General features: G+C 41.6%; 1 protein-coding gene across 1 annotated transcript in view; it reads left to right on the forward strand.

The window, feature by feature from the left end:
* MIGA1 (mitoguardin 1) overlaps window positions 1–14,151 on the forward strand; it is a 159,669-nt gene that overhangs the window by 25,623 nt on the left and 119,895 nt on the right. The window contains exon 7 of the mRNA XM_030207037.1: window positions 8,312–8,435. Coding sequence (XP_030062897.1) covers window positions 8,312–8,435 — 124 coding nt within the window. The remainder of the gene's footprint in view (window positions 1–8,311; window positions 8,436–14,151) is intronic.

The following is a 14,151-nucleotide window of genomic DNA, read 5'->3' on the forward strand; positions in this document are numbered from 1 at the left end:
ACACTGCTTATATTTGGTTAATTCCAAAAGAGAAGGATATACAAACAATAAAACATTAAAGCAAAGCAGGATAGCGAACAGTTTATTAAATTGAATAAATAAGGTTTCACAGTATTATGCAAACAAAAAAACAGCACCACGGGCCTTTAAAATGGAACAAAGTTCTTTAATGAATGAGCCTTGACCCGGGTCAAGGCTCATTCATTAAAGAACTTTGTTCCATTTTAAAGGCCCGTGGTGCTGTTTTTTTGTTTGGACTTTAGTTTGTACTTTGTTCCCTCTCTTTTGTTATATTCACAGTATTATGCAAAATCAACTCTTTCTTAAAGATGGTGTGCAACCTTTACAGCTGAGTTCAGATGACATTTCAACAGCACTAATCACATTTCAATAAGGGTTTTGGCTTATTCTCTCCTTTCAGTCCTCCAGTTTTGAGATAGTGGAGGAGTAGCCTAGTGGTTAGTGCAGCAGACTTTGATCCTGGGGAACTGGGTTCGATTCCCACTGCAGCTGCTTGTGACTGTGGGCAAGTCACTTAACCCTCCATTGCCTCAGGTACAAAATAAGTACCTGTATATATGTAAACTACTTTGAATGTAGTTGCAAAATACCACAGAAAGGCGGTATATTAAGTCCCCTTTCCCTTTCCCACATTATGCGAGCGTCAAGATGCATCCTCATCACTGATTTTTAAAAAGTAGCAGTTTGCCTTTCCTCCCCAGACTTGAGCACACTCCTCCTGGTTTGTATTCACACCTGACCAGCCATAAAAGCATGGGGCTTGTTAGCCAGCAGACACACACTGGCAGGCCAAGCAGCAGCCATACCTTGTGTCTCTCTCATGGACTCCTGTTACCAGGGGAAACCTGTGCAAGGGGCATAGGCATAGGCGCCCCGTATAAGAGGCTTGGGGAGGCTAAGCCTCCCCAGCCCAACCCTGACCATCTTGTGTTTCTTCTGCTGCCCGCCGTCTCCATCGTCATTTTTACTGCACTGAAGAGTTCTGCCTCGGCACCGGCAATTCAGAGTCAGCCTTCTGCCAGCATCGGGGCTTTCTCTTCAGGCATGTCTCACTCCCCCCCACCTCTGCAGAAAAGAGGAAGTTACGTTAGAGTCCTGGACGCCCCTGAGGAGAAGCCCCGACGCTGGCAGAAGGCTGACTCTGAGTCTCTGAATTGCCGGTGCCGAGGCAGAACTCTTCAGTGCAGTAAAAATGACCACCGGGGAGACAGCAGGCAGCAGAAGAAACAGGGAGAAAGATGCAAGACTCCCAAAACGAGTGGAAGTGAGCCTTTATAGCCCAGTAAGTAAACAAGGAAGCCAATTTGGTTAATGAGTTTCCCCCAGCATGACATCCTCACTGCCTTCAGCCCAAACAAAACAAACAAACTTTTGAGCTGCTGCATCCAGGTTGTTCTTGATTGTTGATCGTAACATGGCTAAAGCTGGGGCACATGGAATCACATTTTAATGTCATCTCATTTGTAGGAATTAGCATTTTAGATACACAACTGGATTATTCTGTTTTTAGGCATGTTTCAGGGACAAGTGGTTTTATAGGTCAAAATAAAAATAAATATTTTTTAATGCAGATCTCTTTTGCAGATCTCTTTTGTTTAAACATAACTAAATGGGCTATAAGCCCCTAATGGTGTATTAGGTTCTGCCCAGTGTAATATTTTTGGTACAGTAAAGTTCTGAGTGTGTTTTTCCACAAAGTTGTGCATAGTGTTTTGCAGTTGAGCGATTATGGTTAGTATATGCTTTGAGCAATCACTTTATTCTTTGACATATGATACATATTTAATATCTAAATTTAATAAAAGTGTTGTGACTTTTATTTTTATTTATTTTTTTTCTGTGTGTTATTAGACAATTATGGATTTAAGCTCCACCCCTGGCCCCATCCCTAACTCCACCCCCTTTAGCCTCCCCAAACAGTTGGGCCACTGACCGCCTATGGGCATAGGGGCTACAACAGGACCTATGAGCAGATGTGTGCCAGCTCACAGGTCTCGCATTGTCTTTTGCTCATTGGTTTTGTAGGCTTGGCTGCAGGCCTGGATAATGGAATAGAAGCAGTAATAACAATTTGACACCTGCCTAAATTTGGGGACCATTTTACCAAAGTGTGCTATAGCTGAAAAAGATTAAGTGTGGTAAGTGCAAATCCTGTGTTCTAACTGTTGGGTGTAATCCCAGCATCTTCCTATATAGTTAGTTACTTCACAGAAAAGCTCTCACCCACTGTCTCCCTATGTAGTCTCTCTTGATCTTAACCTGGTTAATCATCAGCTATTGTTGACAAGGTTATCAGACTTAGGAGTTGATGGTATGATACTGATCTGTGTTTTTTTTTTTTTGTCCAATTGCCTCTTTGTAGGGTCCTTTTACTAAGCCACGTAAATGGAATTACTGCCCGACTACCACATGGCTCTTGTGATAATTTCATCTTTGGTGTGTGTCCGAAAAATATTTTTTGTTTTTGGACGTGCGTCAAGTGGCATTTGACATGCGTAGGTCATTACCGCCCGGATTCTTTACCGCTAGGTCAATGGCTGGCGGTAAGGTCTCAGACCCAAAATGGATGCACAGCAATTTTGATTTTGCTGCACGTCCATTTTTGGCCCAAAACAAAAAGGCCTTTTTCACAGGCGCTCTGAAAATTGGATTGGCGCGCATCCAAAACTTGCGCCTACACTACCGCAAGCCATTTTTCAGTTCACCTTTGTAGAAGGACCCCTATAATTGTTAACAGTTCCCAATCAAGGTCGTCCCCCAAGATTCCACCTTGGTACCAGTTTTGTTCAATCTCTTGCTCGCTCCACTTATCACTCTGATTCAGTCACTTCGTTTGAGCCCTTATTTGTTTGCTAATGATGTTCAGATTCTCTATTGTACAGACTCAAAAAAATCTCCTGATCTGGACCCACTTAACCACTGTCTATCTGCGTGGTTTGCTGCTCATCAAATTTGTTCTAAATTTTGACAAGCTCCTTCTTTCTTCCATCTCTCACCCCACTCCTTGGAAAGCCTGTTGCTCTTAACGCTCTTAAAGTCTTAAGGGAGATCATTCACACAGAGCTTTTATTTGAGCATCACATTTCCTCCACTATTAAGTCCTACTACTTTGCGTTGTAACAAATAAGATCCATCCATACCTTCTTTTTTTTAATTTAATTTTATTTCTGTATAAAGAGCCACCATATACTAGAGGCCCTGCCATCTCTTCAGGGTTCCTCCAGCACTTTTACATCTAATGTAAATGTAACAGTTAAGCCAAAGCAACTATAGCTACTAATTAAAATAAAATTAATAAATTATTTTTAAAAAGTATAACGTAACAATATGCCTGAACCCTACAACTTCTATATCTTCCCTTCCCTTAAAGACCCAACCTTCTCATCCCCCCTCCCTCAATTCTCTTGTCCCCATCCTCAAACTTACAGTCTAGGTTGACTGCCATTACTATACCTCTATCACCCAACACTCCAAGAGAATAGCCCTTTTTACTGGAGATTCCTTGATTTCATATATGGCCCCCAAACTTTTAGAAATGAATCAAATCTGCAAAACTGTAACTTTTGACATTAAATGTACATCATTTTTTTTCAAGGCTTGATCCACTGTGTTCCAACATGTAGTCAGGGATAAATTTGCTGCTGTGGCCACAGGAGTTACAAGGCGTTGGGTTTCACAACCCACTTCTGGCAGATTCCCATTGAGCAAGAAACCTTTAATGGATGTCTCCACACTAATCACAACAATCTTCATGATTAGTTATGCTATTTCTGTCCAGAAAAGCTAGGCTTTAGGGCACAACCACCACACATGTTGAAAGGTACCTGCTTGACGATGTTTACACTAACACTTCCCTGTATCTGTAGCATAGATCTGCTGCAGTCTCTGAGGTATATAGTACCACTGATATAAAATGTTTTAGCTGTTTTCTGTCAAGCTACTTCTTTTGAACACCTTATGGATAAATCTTCTGGCACTGCTTATCTCCTAGTCCTTCCCCTATTAGCTTTCTCATTGTTTATCATAAAGTCTGTCACATGTATTTAACCCTATGAAGGTCTTATAGGTTCTAAATATTCTGCCTTTAAGGGTTAAGGGTAATGGATTTGATATACCACCTTTCTGTGGTACAACCAAAGCAATTTACGTGGTATATTCAGGTACTTTCTCTGTCCTTAGTGGGCTTACAATCAAAGTTTTTGTACTTGGGGCAGTGAAGGGTTGAGTGACTTGACCAGTCAGAAGGAGCTGTAGTGGGAATGTGAACCCAGTTCTTCAGGTTCTCAGCCCAGTGCACTAACCATTACCCCATCCCCTTTTCAGTGCCTTTTCTATTTTTCATTCTTCCCGTGTAAGGTCCCTCAGACTATGCCTCTGTAAAAAAAAAAAAAAATCCTCAACTTTATGTACCGAACATGGTCCCTATTTTCAATTCCATATGCCTCCATCAAAGGTTACAACCTTTCCCTCCTCTGCAAGTTGCCCTAAAGTTTGTACTTTTTTTTTCCCCATTTTTGTATATTGAATCCTGTAATCCAGGTTGAAATCCTGATGCATCCTGTATGGGGGTAGACAAAAAAATATTGTTTATGATTCAAATAGTGTCCAATGTTCCTGTAATAAGCCATATGGGAACATTGGACACTAAAGGGTTAATTCTCAAGGCATGCCATATCTCATTTGTTAGTCTTGTGTATTGCCCAATTCTATGAACAGCATCTCTTACCTTTCTCACTGGCAACTATGCTAATGCCTGTAATGTATTAAGAAAGGATTTGCTGTAAAATTACTCAAGACTACTTGAATTGCTTGGAGATTGGGAACTCCCTTTCCTTCTTTATCTTTAGGTTGATACATCTGCTCTCTCTTGACCCTGGGTGGCTTGTGCTTCCAAATAAAGAAAACATTTTCTGGTAGAGTTAAAAAAATGTAGCTTTAAGTATTTCTATTGGTAATGAAGCAAAGAGATACAAACATTTAGGTAGAAGCATCAACTGTACTGTACCTAACTAAGCAATTCTGAGCCCTTCCCGTCACTCTAGCTCCTCAAATATTTGTTGTATTGTCTTAGGATAGTAGATATCATATAACTTATTCAAACTGACCATTATATTAACTCCCATTTAAATTGGAATGCTCACTATTGTTCTGTGGACTGGTACCGAGGAATATTTATATTTAGAATTTCTGATTATATTAACTTTAAAAAACATGATACTCACCCATAGGCTTCCATCTGGGTAACTGTCTCTGGTAGGGAAGACTTGTGCTTCGTGAATGCAAATAAGATATTGGCTGCTTCCCTCCCACTGGATATCCACACCTTCTTATTTAAAGATGCTATTAATACCTCTTTACACTTTGGTTATTAGCAAGCTTGACATCTATTTGAATCCTTCATTATTGTGTGATTATATCACTCCCCTTTTCCTGACCTATCACTGGCTTCCAGTCAGCTGTAGGAATAAGATATTACTTATTGCCTATAAGGCCATGCAGGTTGGCCTGCGCACACCCCTTTTTGATTCACTCATTCCCTTTGCTTTCCCCAGCCAGGATAGGCTCCTTGCCATCTCTCCACCATTAAGAGTGAAATGGATATCAACCAGAGATTCTGCTCCTTACATTCTGGTCCCTTTTACTCTGGAACTCATTACCAGCATACATTCTTCTGCAGCCATCCTTATCAAGATGTAAGGTTGCTCTAAGACCTACTTCTTTTCCAGAGCATTTGATGATCTCTAAGGACTGATCTGGCTGTGGCTGAAGATTATGACATGCACCTTTTCTCTCTTCTAGCTCTCTCTGCTTCCGTAGTTTTCTGTTCGCTGTTTCATTGTCTTTCCCTCTACCCTTACTTGTTTTTACTGTAAACTGCATTGACTTTGTATTGAACTGTGGTATATAAAGAATTGCAATAAATATAAACATAAATGCAAGTCTTCCTAACTGCATAAGTGACTGTGTGTAGTACAGTACCTGGTGCTAACTGCTATGTGCAGCCTACACACACTTTCCATCCATAACTCACTATGGGGCAATTCTTTAAAGTGGCACCTAGAAATAGGTGCCACTGAGGCAGGTCAAAGGTGCCATTAATTGAAAGGTAGACACCTATGTACAGTAGGCACTCTTCTGTAAGGCCTAAGGCCTTGATGCACAAAACCTAACACTATCACTAAAAGTGATTTAGCGCCGGACTAGCCCTTGCGATAGTGTAAACTGAATGCACTAATGATTTCAGGGTGGATGCCAAAAGCATTAGCGCATACCGCATTTAAATGTGGTCATTAAGCACTCTACACCAATTGCTAGAAAAGTAATGCCAGGTCCAGGTCAGCATAGAAAGGTTGAATGAGAGGAGTGGGTGTCTAGTGGCACCCCTTCTCTCTCTCCAACCCAGTTATGCTGTTCTGAACCCCCCCTGCCCTCCTCCCCTAATTTAAAAAACTGAAAATGTTCCCGTGTGGTCCAGTGACCCCTCCTGCCCAAAAATGCCCTGGTGGCACCCCTCCCCGGCCTGAGCCGTCCTAGCCCGACCTGTCCCAGCCCGGCCCACCCAGTGGCCTCTTGGTCTCCCCAGAAAGAGGTCTGGTGGAGACCTGACATTGATACCTATTTGCTCCAAGGCCTCTGTGCAATCATCTTCAAAATGCCAGCACCCCACCCCGCCTGGTTGATCCTGGGATGCACCGTGCAGGGCCTAAGTACCATATAAGAGAGTTTCTAACTTTTATGGTATTAAGGCCAGGCCCAGTAAATCCCAGGATGCACCACACAGGGTGCCGCAATTTTGAAGATGACAGTGCTGAGGCAGGAGCAAGTAGACATCACTCCTGCCTCCTACAAAAAAGGTATGGGGGTGAGTTGGATCTCCACTAGACCACCAGGCCTGTTTCCGGGGAGACTGGGCCAGGCCTGGCCTAGCTAGGGGGTAGAGGACCCTTTACACCCTTGTTTATTTTTAATATTTTAAAAAGGCTGAGGTAAGGGGGGGGGGGGTTAAGGTTGGACTCAGACACTGACAGAAATGTTCACATTTTGTGCACTGAGCTGCACAACTACCGCAATTTTATTGCAGCATGAATTTGCATGCTCATTATTTTGAGCATGCCACAACAATTTTTTAGCACTAGAATCACGGTACAGTTTCCTTCTTCAACAGATCTTTGAGCATCAGACCCTAAGTGCCATAATGCCTAACTAGAAGGGAGAGGGGATTTACATGTGGATGTTTCATGGGTTGGGCCATAAGCATCTCCCCCAGTTGTAGTTTATAGAATACTATAAACTATGTGCATCTCTTGGGGCACCTAGGCATGCCACCTTATGCCTAAGAAGGCACCTATACATGGGCATGACAATGCTGAGCTTATGCTAGTATTGTATAATGGAATCTTGGCACCAAGATGCTGTTATAGAATTGGCACTAAGTGCACAGCATAAGGGCCCCTAGACAGATGCCAGTTTATAGACTTGCCCCTTTTGTAGTTAGCATGTGAATTACCATGCTGGCACGACAGCTCATGCCAACAGTTACTGTGCTCTTGGGTTAACAATATGCACTAATTCATACTCGCACACAAACAGGTTCTTTTATGTTGGTGGCAGTTGCCTGTGTTTTCTGTGTCAAAAGCCAGGCTTGTAGCAATCACTGATGGAAAACTGGAGCATTTGAAATGATGTGCTTAAATGTGTAATAATTCAAGCGTAAACGCAGAAATCATGTTTGTCTGGGGATTCAGAAGAAACAGTAAATAGAGGTGGTGTACATGTTATAAAATGCAAAATATGGGCCGCAAAATCCTTAAAAAAATTTGTTATGTAGAAATCTGAGGGAGAGATTTTGGGGTAATAACAGTAAAGGTCCCGGACCAATGCTTGAGTTGTTTAATTTTATCTCGTTGTAATGTACATGGGGGGGGGGAGAGGGGTACAGATTTGTTAGTTTGTACTACTTAAATGTAATATTGGTGTTTATGCCTTTATAATAAAAAAAAAATGTTATAATAAAAATTTGTTATGCAGAAAATGTTTGTTGCTACCATCCTTAAATTGTTCGCCAACAACAAAGGCACATTTGTGCTGCTATCTATTAGATCTCGTAAAGAAGACAGTTTCTTTCACTGGCATTTTCAGTCCTACACTGTTAGGCAGTGGTGATGTAACTGGTTCAAAATGCTGCTTCAGAGTTGATGTGGTTCTCAGGTTTGACAGAGTTCTGGAACATGTTACTGTAATATCCCTAGAAGGAATCTGTAATTATTACACACGCTGTTCTTGTTTGCAGGATATCATTAGTGCGGAATTCATTCATAAGCTTGAAGCTCTGCTCCAGAGAGCCTATCGTCTGCAGGAGGAGTTTGAGGCCACCCTTGGGGCCTCCGATCCAGCTTCTTTAGCTAACGACATTGGTAAGGTACTGGCTGTTTCAGAAACGATTTTCTGCATCATGCACCTAGTTTTTATGTTTCAACGATTTTATTGAAGACAAAATAACATAAAGTCTGTACATAAGAAGCATATGATACAATTAAAACACATAACTAGCAGTCAACCCCTCAGCGCTTAAGTGTACATGACATCATCTTCAAACGTTTAACTTTTACCCCCTCCCCCCTGCTAAGCTTAAATCCTCTGATCGTGCCATTCCCCCCCCCCCCCCCCCCCCCCCCACTATCCTGTCCCCCTCACTCTTCCCTTTCCCTTATCTACCCTCTTCCCGCCTCCCCTTGTGGGTAACACTGTGTAAACTGCAAGGCTCAAACACTCATTACTTTTTTGACCAATCATAGCTTATTAAGTACAAGGCTTCTACCACGGTGTGTGAGGTTATCTATAAAAGGTCCCCTAATCTTTAAAATTCGAGTTTTCCGTTTGTAGGATCCTTTGGCTTCTTTCGCCTCCCACATCATTAATTGGTGTATTTGATTCCGCCAATGCCAATACTCAGGGGGTTCTGAAGATGCACCTAGTTTTTAATGTTCCTCTATTAAAAAAAAATGCTTTCAAGGCAATCCTGACAAGTACAAATGAATGAAAAGTCTAGAATGGTGGTATTAATTGATGATACTTGAGTGCTGTAAACAGATTTGTTTTTAGGATACTCCCTAATGAATATGTATGGGATAGATTTGTATACGATTCATTTGCAGCCCTCAAGAACTAGAAATGAACTGCCCTGCTGTAGAATAATTAAGACAGCTTTATAAGGGATTAATCTGGAATTATTCACCTCTAGCATGAGATAAAAACAAAATTTAGAAGAACGTTTTTAACAAATATGAAACAAAAATGTTGTGAACATATTCTTTGAAGTGTTTATGAACTGTACATGCAGTTAGTCCCTTTCTCCTTCATATTGTCTTCATCAGGGTATGTAAGATAGATACATCAGTGTCAGTATACAGCATGCCTCAAACAAGTCTGGTGTTAGACATTCAGGGGCCCAAGGCAGAAGCTGGAGAGAGTGTCCCACAGCCTGCCTGCAGGCTATTCTTTCATCAGCTTGAGTGAGGCTTGGGGGCCCCCTGTGGCATGGGAGCCCAGGGTAATTGCCCTGTTTGCTACCTCCTAACACCAGCCCTGACAACCAACCAGTGTTACTGTGTGCAGGGTTCTGACGCTTCTGTCTAGGAGTATTCTGTTACTGCCCCTTCCTGCAGGAAACAGGAGGGGAGGGGGTAAGCCTGGAATAAAGCAGACAAGTCAACTCTGCTCCCTAATCCAGTTCTTTTTTCCTTCTTGCTCCTGCCCCTGGCTTACCCACCTCTTTTTCCCAGCTCCATAGTTGCACTTCTTTTAGATCTACAAATACACCTTGCTGTGTGTTCTAGAAATGAAGAGTTGCCAAATGACGTAGTTTAAGAAGGAAGATTTTTTTTATCAGTCCTGTTGTGTAGAACTTAAATCACATTGCATTGTGCTATTTGTAGCCCCCGTTTCTACAAGGTGTAGATTTCACTGTAAGTACCAGAATGCATTGGGGATTGTCAGAAATCCAGGACTGGCCTCAAATCTCCCTCATTGAAGAAGGCTGCTGACGGCTCCATTTATGATCAGCTCACCTCTGTTGGTTATCTCAGAAACTAGATTTTTTTGTCGTCCTTGACATTTGAGACCCCAGCAAGTAATCACTAATTCATAGAAAATCATCATCATTCAGTAGTAAATGCTGATGTGGCAGGAGGAAGTATCTGCACAGCTGAGTGATGAATATGAGACAGAAGGGGAGGAGTCTGCTTGCTGAGTAATTTAAGTTAAAATGTTTGCAAATCCATTCAGCTCCCAAGATTGCCAGACTACTGGCCAATGGACTAACATTAACCATTTATCACAGAAAGTTTTATTTGTATTTTTTGAGTTTAATGCACCCAATACTCCTCCACTCCTAATTTTTTTCACTTTATCTTGGGCAAGGAAATATTACCCCAAATCATCACAAAATAGAGCTGTGTTGGTTTTATACAAAGACAATCCAAGGGGAGGGTATATCAATTTTTATAAATAAATGTTATGCTATGCTAATCTTATGTTCTGCCAAAGCCCTTCATAAGTTTAAAGCAGATTACAAATCAAGAAGCTGGCTACATCTGGCATCAGATATCATCTGAAAGAAAATAATGTTTAAAAAGCTATCTCTAAATATTTTATAAAATGACTAGTAAAAAAGGCCCCTTTCCGAAACCAATGAAACGGGCGCTAGCATGTGGTTTTTTTTTGTGTGTGTATGTGTCACAGAGTTATTTTGTGTGACTCCATGTCAAGCGATCCCAAATATAGTCTGTGCTATAGGCCCTCTGGCACTCTTCAGTACTGGCATTAGGCATTTAAAAATTTCTCCCCCCCTCCCCCGGTCTATTTTTGCACATACCCACAGCAGGAATATTCTTCTCTCGTTCCAGCGTTGGTTCTGTGCTCTCCGTGCTGCACAGATAATGACCCATTCTGCTGGGGAATGCTCCTCCCTTATTGTCACATAGTTTCCTCTGATTGGTCCGTCTTATGTTGCCTAGTGTTGCCTGGGAACAGTGTTGTGATGGTCCTTTGTGTTTCAGAATGTTGAGGGTGTTTTTTCTGATTGGTCCGTCATGCGAGGGCGGGGCAGAGAGACATGGTCAGTGTTGTGGCTTCACCACCATGAATCCATGAACCCTTCAGTGAGTGACTGAGTGACTTCAGAACGTTGTCTTCAGAACGTTGAGGGTGAGTTTTATTATAGTAGAAGATAGGCTTTTATCTTTTTACAAAAAACTTCATAATTCGTTAGTGATCTCAGTGCTACTGGAAGAAGGTTTTATTCTTCTGTAGCTAAGTATCGAAAAGAACCCTCAAGAAATTTTTTAAATCTAATCATCTTACATGAAGGGTAATAAAGAGGTTAAATTAGTCTGAAAACGCAACATTTTATTGTGAGGAGGGAAAATTAGCAAACCACACATATAGGCTGGTGGAAGACCACTGAATACAATAAAGTCACGATCATTTAACCTAAACGGGACCGACCGATTGTGGGATAAATGAAAAGTCAGATAATACAGAAAAGGATGGTAACCACTCAAACAATACAGAAACAAAGGCAGTAAAATGTTATGTTTTGAGGTATTTATAACCCACTAGCTCTCTCATAACGAGATTCAAGGCGAGATAACCAATGTAACAAGACAACTGAATATTCATCAGGAATTACAAATAGGCGAATATCATAAGGAAAGCAAACACTGCAAAAGTTGTACTAGCAATGATGAGAAAACAAATGTATCTTTAGCGTCTTCTGAAAAATTAAATAGTCTTTCAAATGACAGATTGGACAGGAAGACTATTCCAGAGATGAACAACTAGAAACAGAATGCGTAAGAACTGATTTGAATCTAACATACTTAAGAGATGGAAATGCTAAAGTTAAATATTGACGTAACCAAGAAGAAAAACAATTTAAGGTTCTAAGTTAAAAGTAGGGTCCTGGCTCACAACAGTGGTAGGGTCCTGGATTCGGAAAATGGAAGGAGAAGCCACATGACGTCTCCGGGGGGGGGGTCTGTCGGATATGCCAGATGGTCAGATCGGCGAAGATCGAGACTGTACTGTAATAAATTTATTTGTTGCATTTGTATCCCACATTTCCCACCTCTTTGCAGACTCAATGTGGCTTACAATACATCATGAATAGTGAGAATACATGAGAAAGTATATCTTTAGTAATAGCATAGAATTTTTGGTAACATGATAATGATAGAACATGGAAATATTTTAACAAACAAACATCTTAAGAGATATTTAAGAAATATATAAGAATTATAAAGAAAATGTACATTTAGTAATAAAAGAGGATCTTGGGTAACATGATAATGAAGAAACATGTTAGTACAGAAATTCATATTTGTTGATCTTTGTTGTACGCCTTGTTGTAACTGTTAGCCCATATATTGAAAGAACTGTTGTATATTTGCTGGAAAACAGTGTAATCTCTGAGCCCAGTTTCTAGTCAGCACAATAACTGGAATAAGTTAAATGACAGCTGAAGTATTTAACTTACTCTGTAGATTCAGTGCTACTATAGGGGTAATTCTCTATAGGTTGCCTAAAGTTAGGTGCTGGGATGATGTATGCTGAGCACAAAGTGGCTAATATTCGGATTGACTAACTCCCGCAGGTCGGTGCTAAGCCTAGATAATCAATGCCGGGCCAGTGACCGGCATTAAATATCCGGTTTATTTTTGGCCAGTTTAAGGATAACAGGCTAAGTCCATATAGGCCAAAGATATACCAGGTTTTTTTTGGCCACGAAACCCGGTTTAAAAATCGGCAGCCAATATAACGAGCTAGCCGTTAACTGGGGATATTCAGCGTGAGATAACCGGTTATTCCCTGCTGAATATCAGGGTTCTTACCAGTTAAATAGCACTGAATATCAGGGGAAAATTCTATAAGGGCAGATACATGCGCATTTGCTGTTATAGAATACTAATGTAAGTCCACAGTCGAGTGGCCAACTTTAGTCAGGAGGACTTATGCTTGTTCAAATTCTGGTGTAAATGCTTGTGCCTAACTGTAGGCAGGTGTGTAACTGCTAGTGTTCTATAAGTGCTAGGCATGTCCCCCTTGCCCTTGCATACTATGGATTTTACATGCACAATTTGCAGAATTCTGATAAAGCAGTTACATACATAACAGCTAATTAGTGCCAGTTAGCACCAATTAAAGCCAATAATTGGTCATTAGTGCCAATTAAGCAGCTAATTATTACATTAAGGGACGTGTGTAACTGACAGTATAGAACTTGCTTGTGTAACTTTGCACATGTGGAGGGGCATAATTGAAAGGGACGCCCAAGTTTTGCTGAGGATGTCCTTGCAAAACGTCCCAATGGAGGGGCTTTATTGACGTCCATCTTTCGTTTCGATAATACGGTTGGGGACGCCCAAATCCTGAAATTCAGGTCGGCTTGGTCGTTTCTGATTTTCGCCGATAATGGAAACTGAAGCCCATCTAACAACCAACCAAATTCAAGCTCTTTGGTCGTGGGAGGAGCCAGCATTCGTAATGCACTGGTCCCCCTGACATGCCAGGACAGCAACCGGACACCCTAGGGGGCACTGCAGTGGACTTCATAAGTTGCTCCCAGGTTCATAGCTCCCTTACGTTGTGTGCTGAGCCCCCCAAACCAACTCCCAAACCCACTACCCACCACTGTACACCACTACCATAGCCCTTACAGGTGAAGGAGGCCACCTACATGTGGGTACAGTGGGTTTCTGGTGGGTTTTGGAGGGCTCACATTTACCACCACAAGTGTAACAGGTAGGGGGGGATGGGCCTGGGTCCGCCTGCCTGAAGTGCACTGCACCCACTAAAACTGTTCCAGGGACCTGCATACTGCTGTCGTGGACCTGAATATGACATTTGAGGCTCGCATAGAGGCTAGCAAAAAGATTTTTTTTGAGGGTACATAAGTACATAAGTACATAAGTAGTGCCATACTGGGAAAGACCAAAGGTCCATCTAGCCCAGCATCCTGTCACCGACAGTGGCCAATCCAGGTCAAGGGCACCTGGCACGCGCCCCAAACGTAAAAACATTCCAGACAAGTTATACCTAAAAATGAGGAATTTTTCCAGTCCATTTAATAGC

This window comes from Microcaecilia unicolor, chromosome 6, assembly GCF_901765095.1.
Source record: "Microcaecilia unicolor chromosome 6, aMicUni1.1, whole genome shotgun sequence".
Classification (NCBI taxonomy): domain Eukaryota; kingdom Metazoa; phylum Chordata; class Amphibia; order Gymnophiona; family Siphonopidae; genus Microcaecilia; species Microcaecilia unicolor.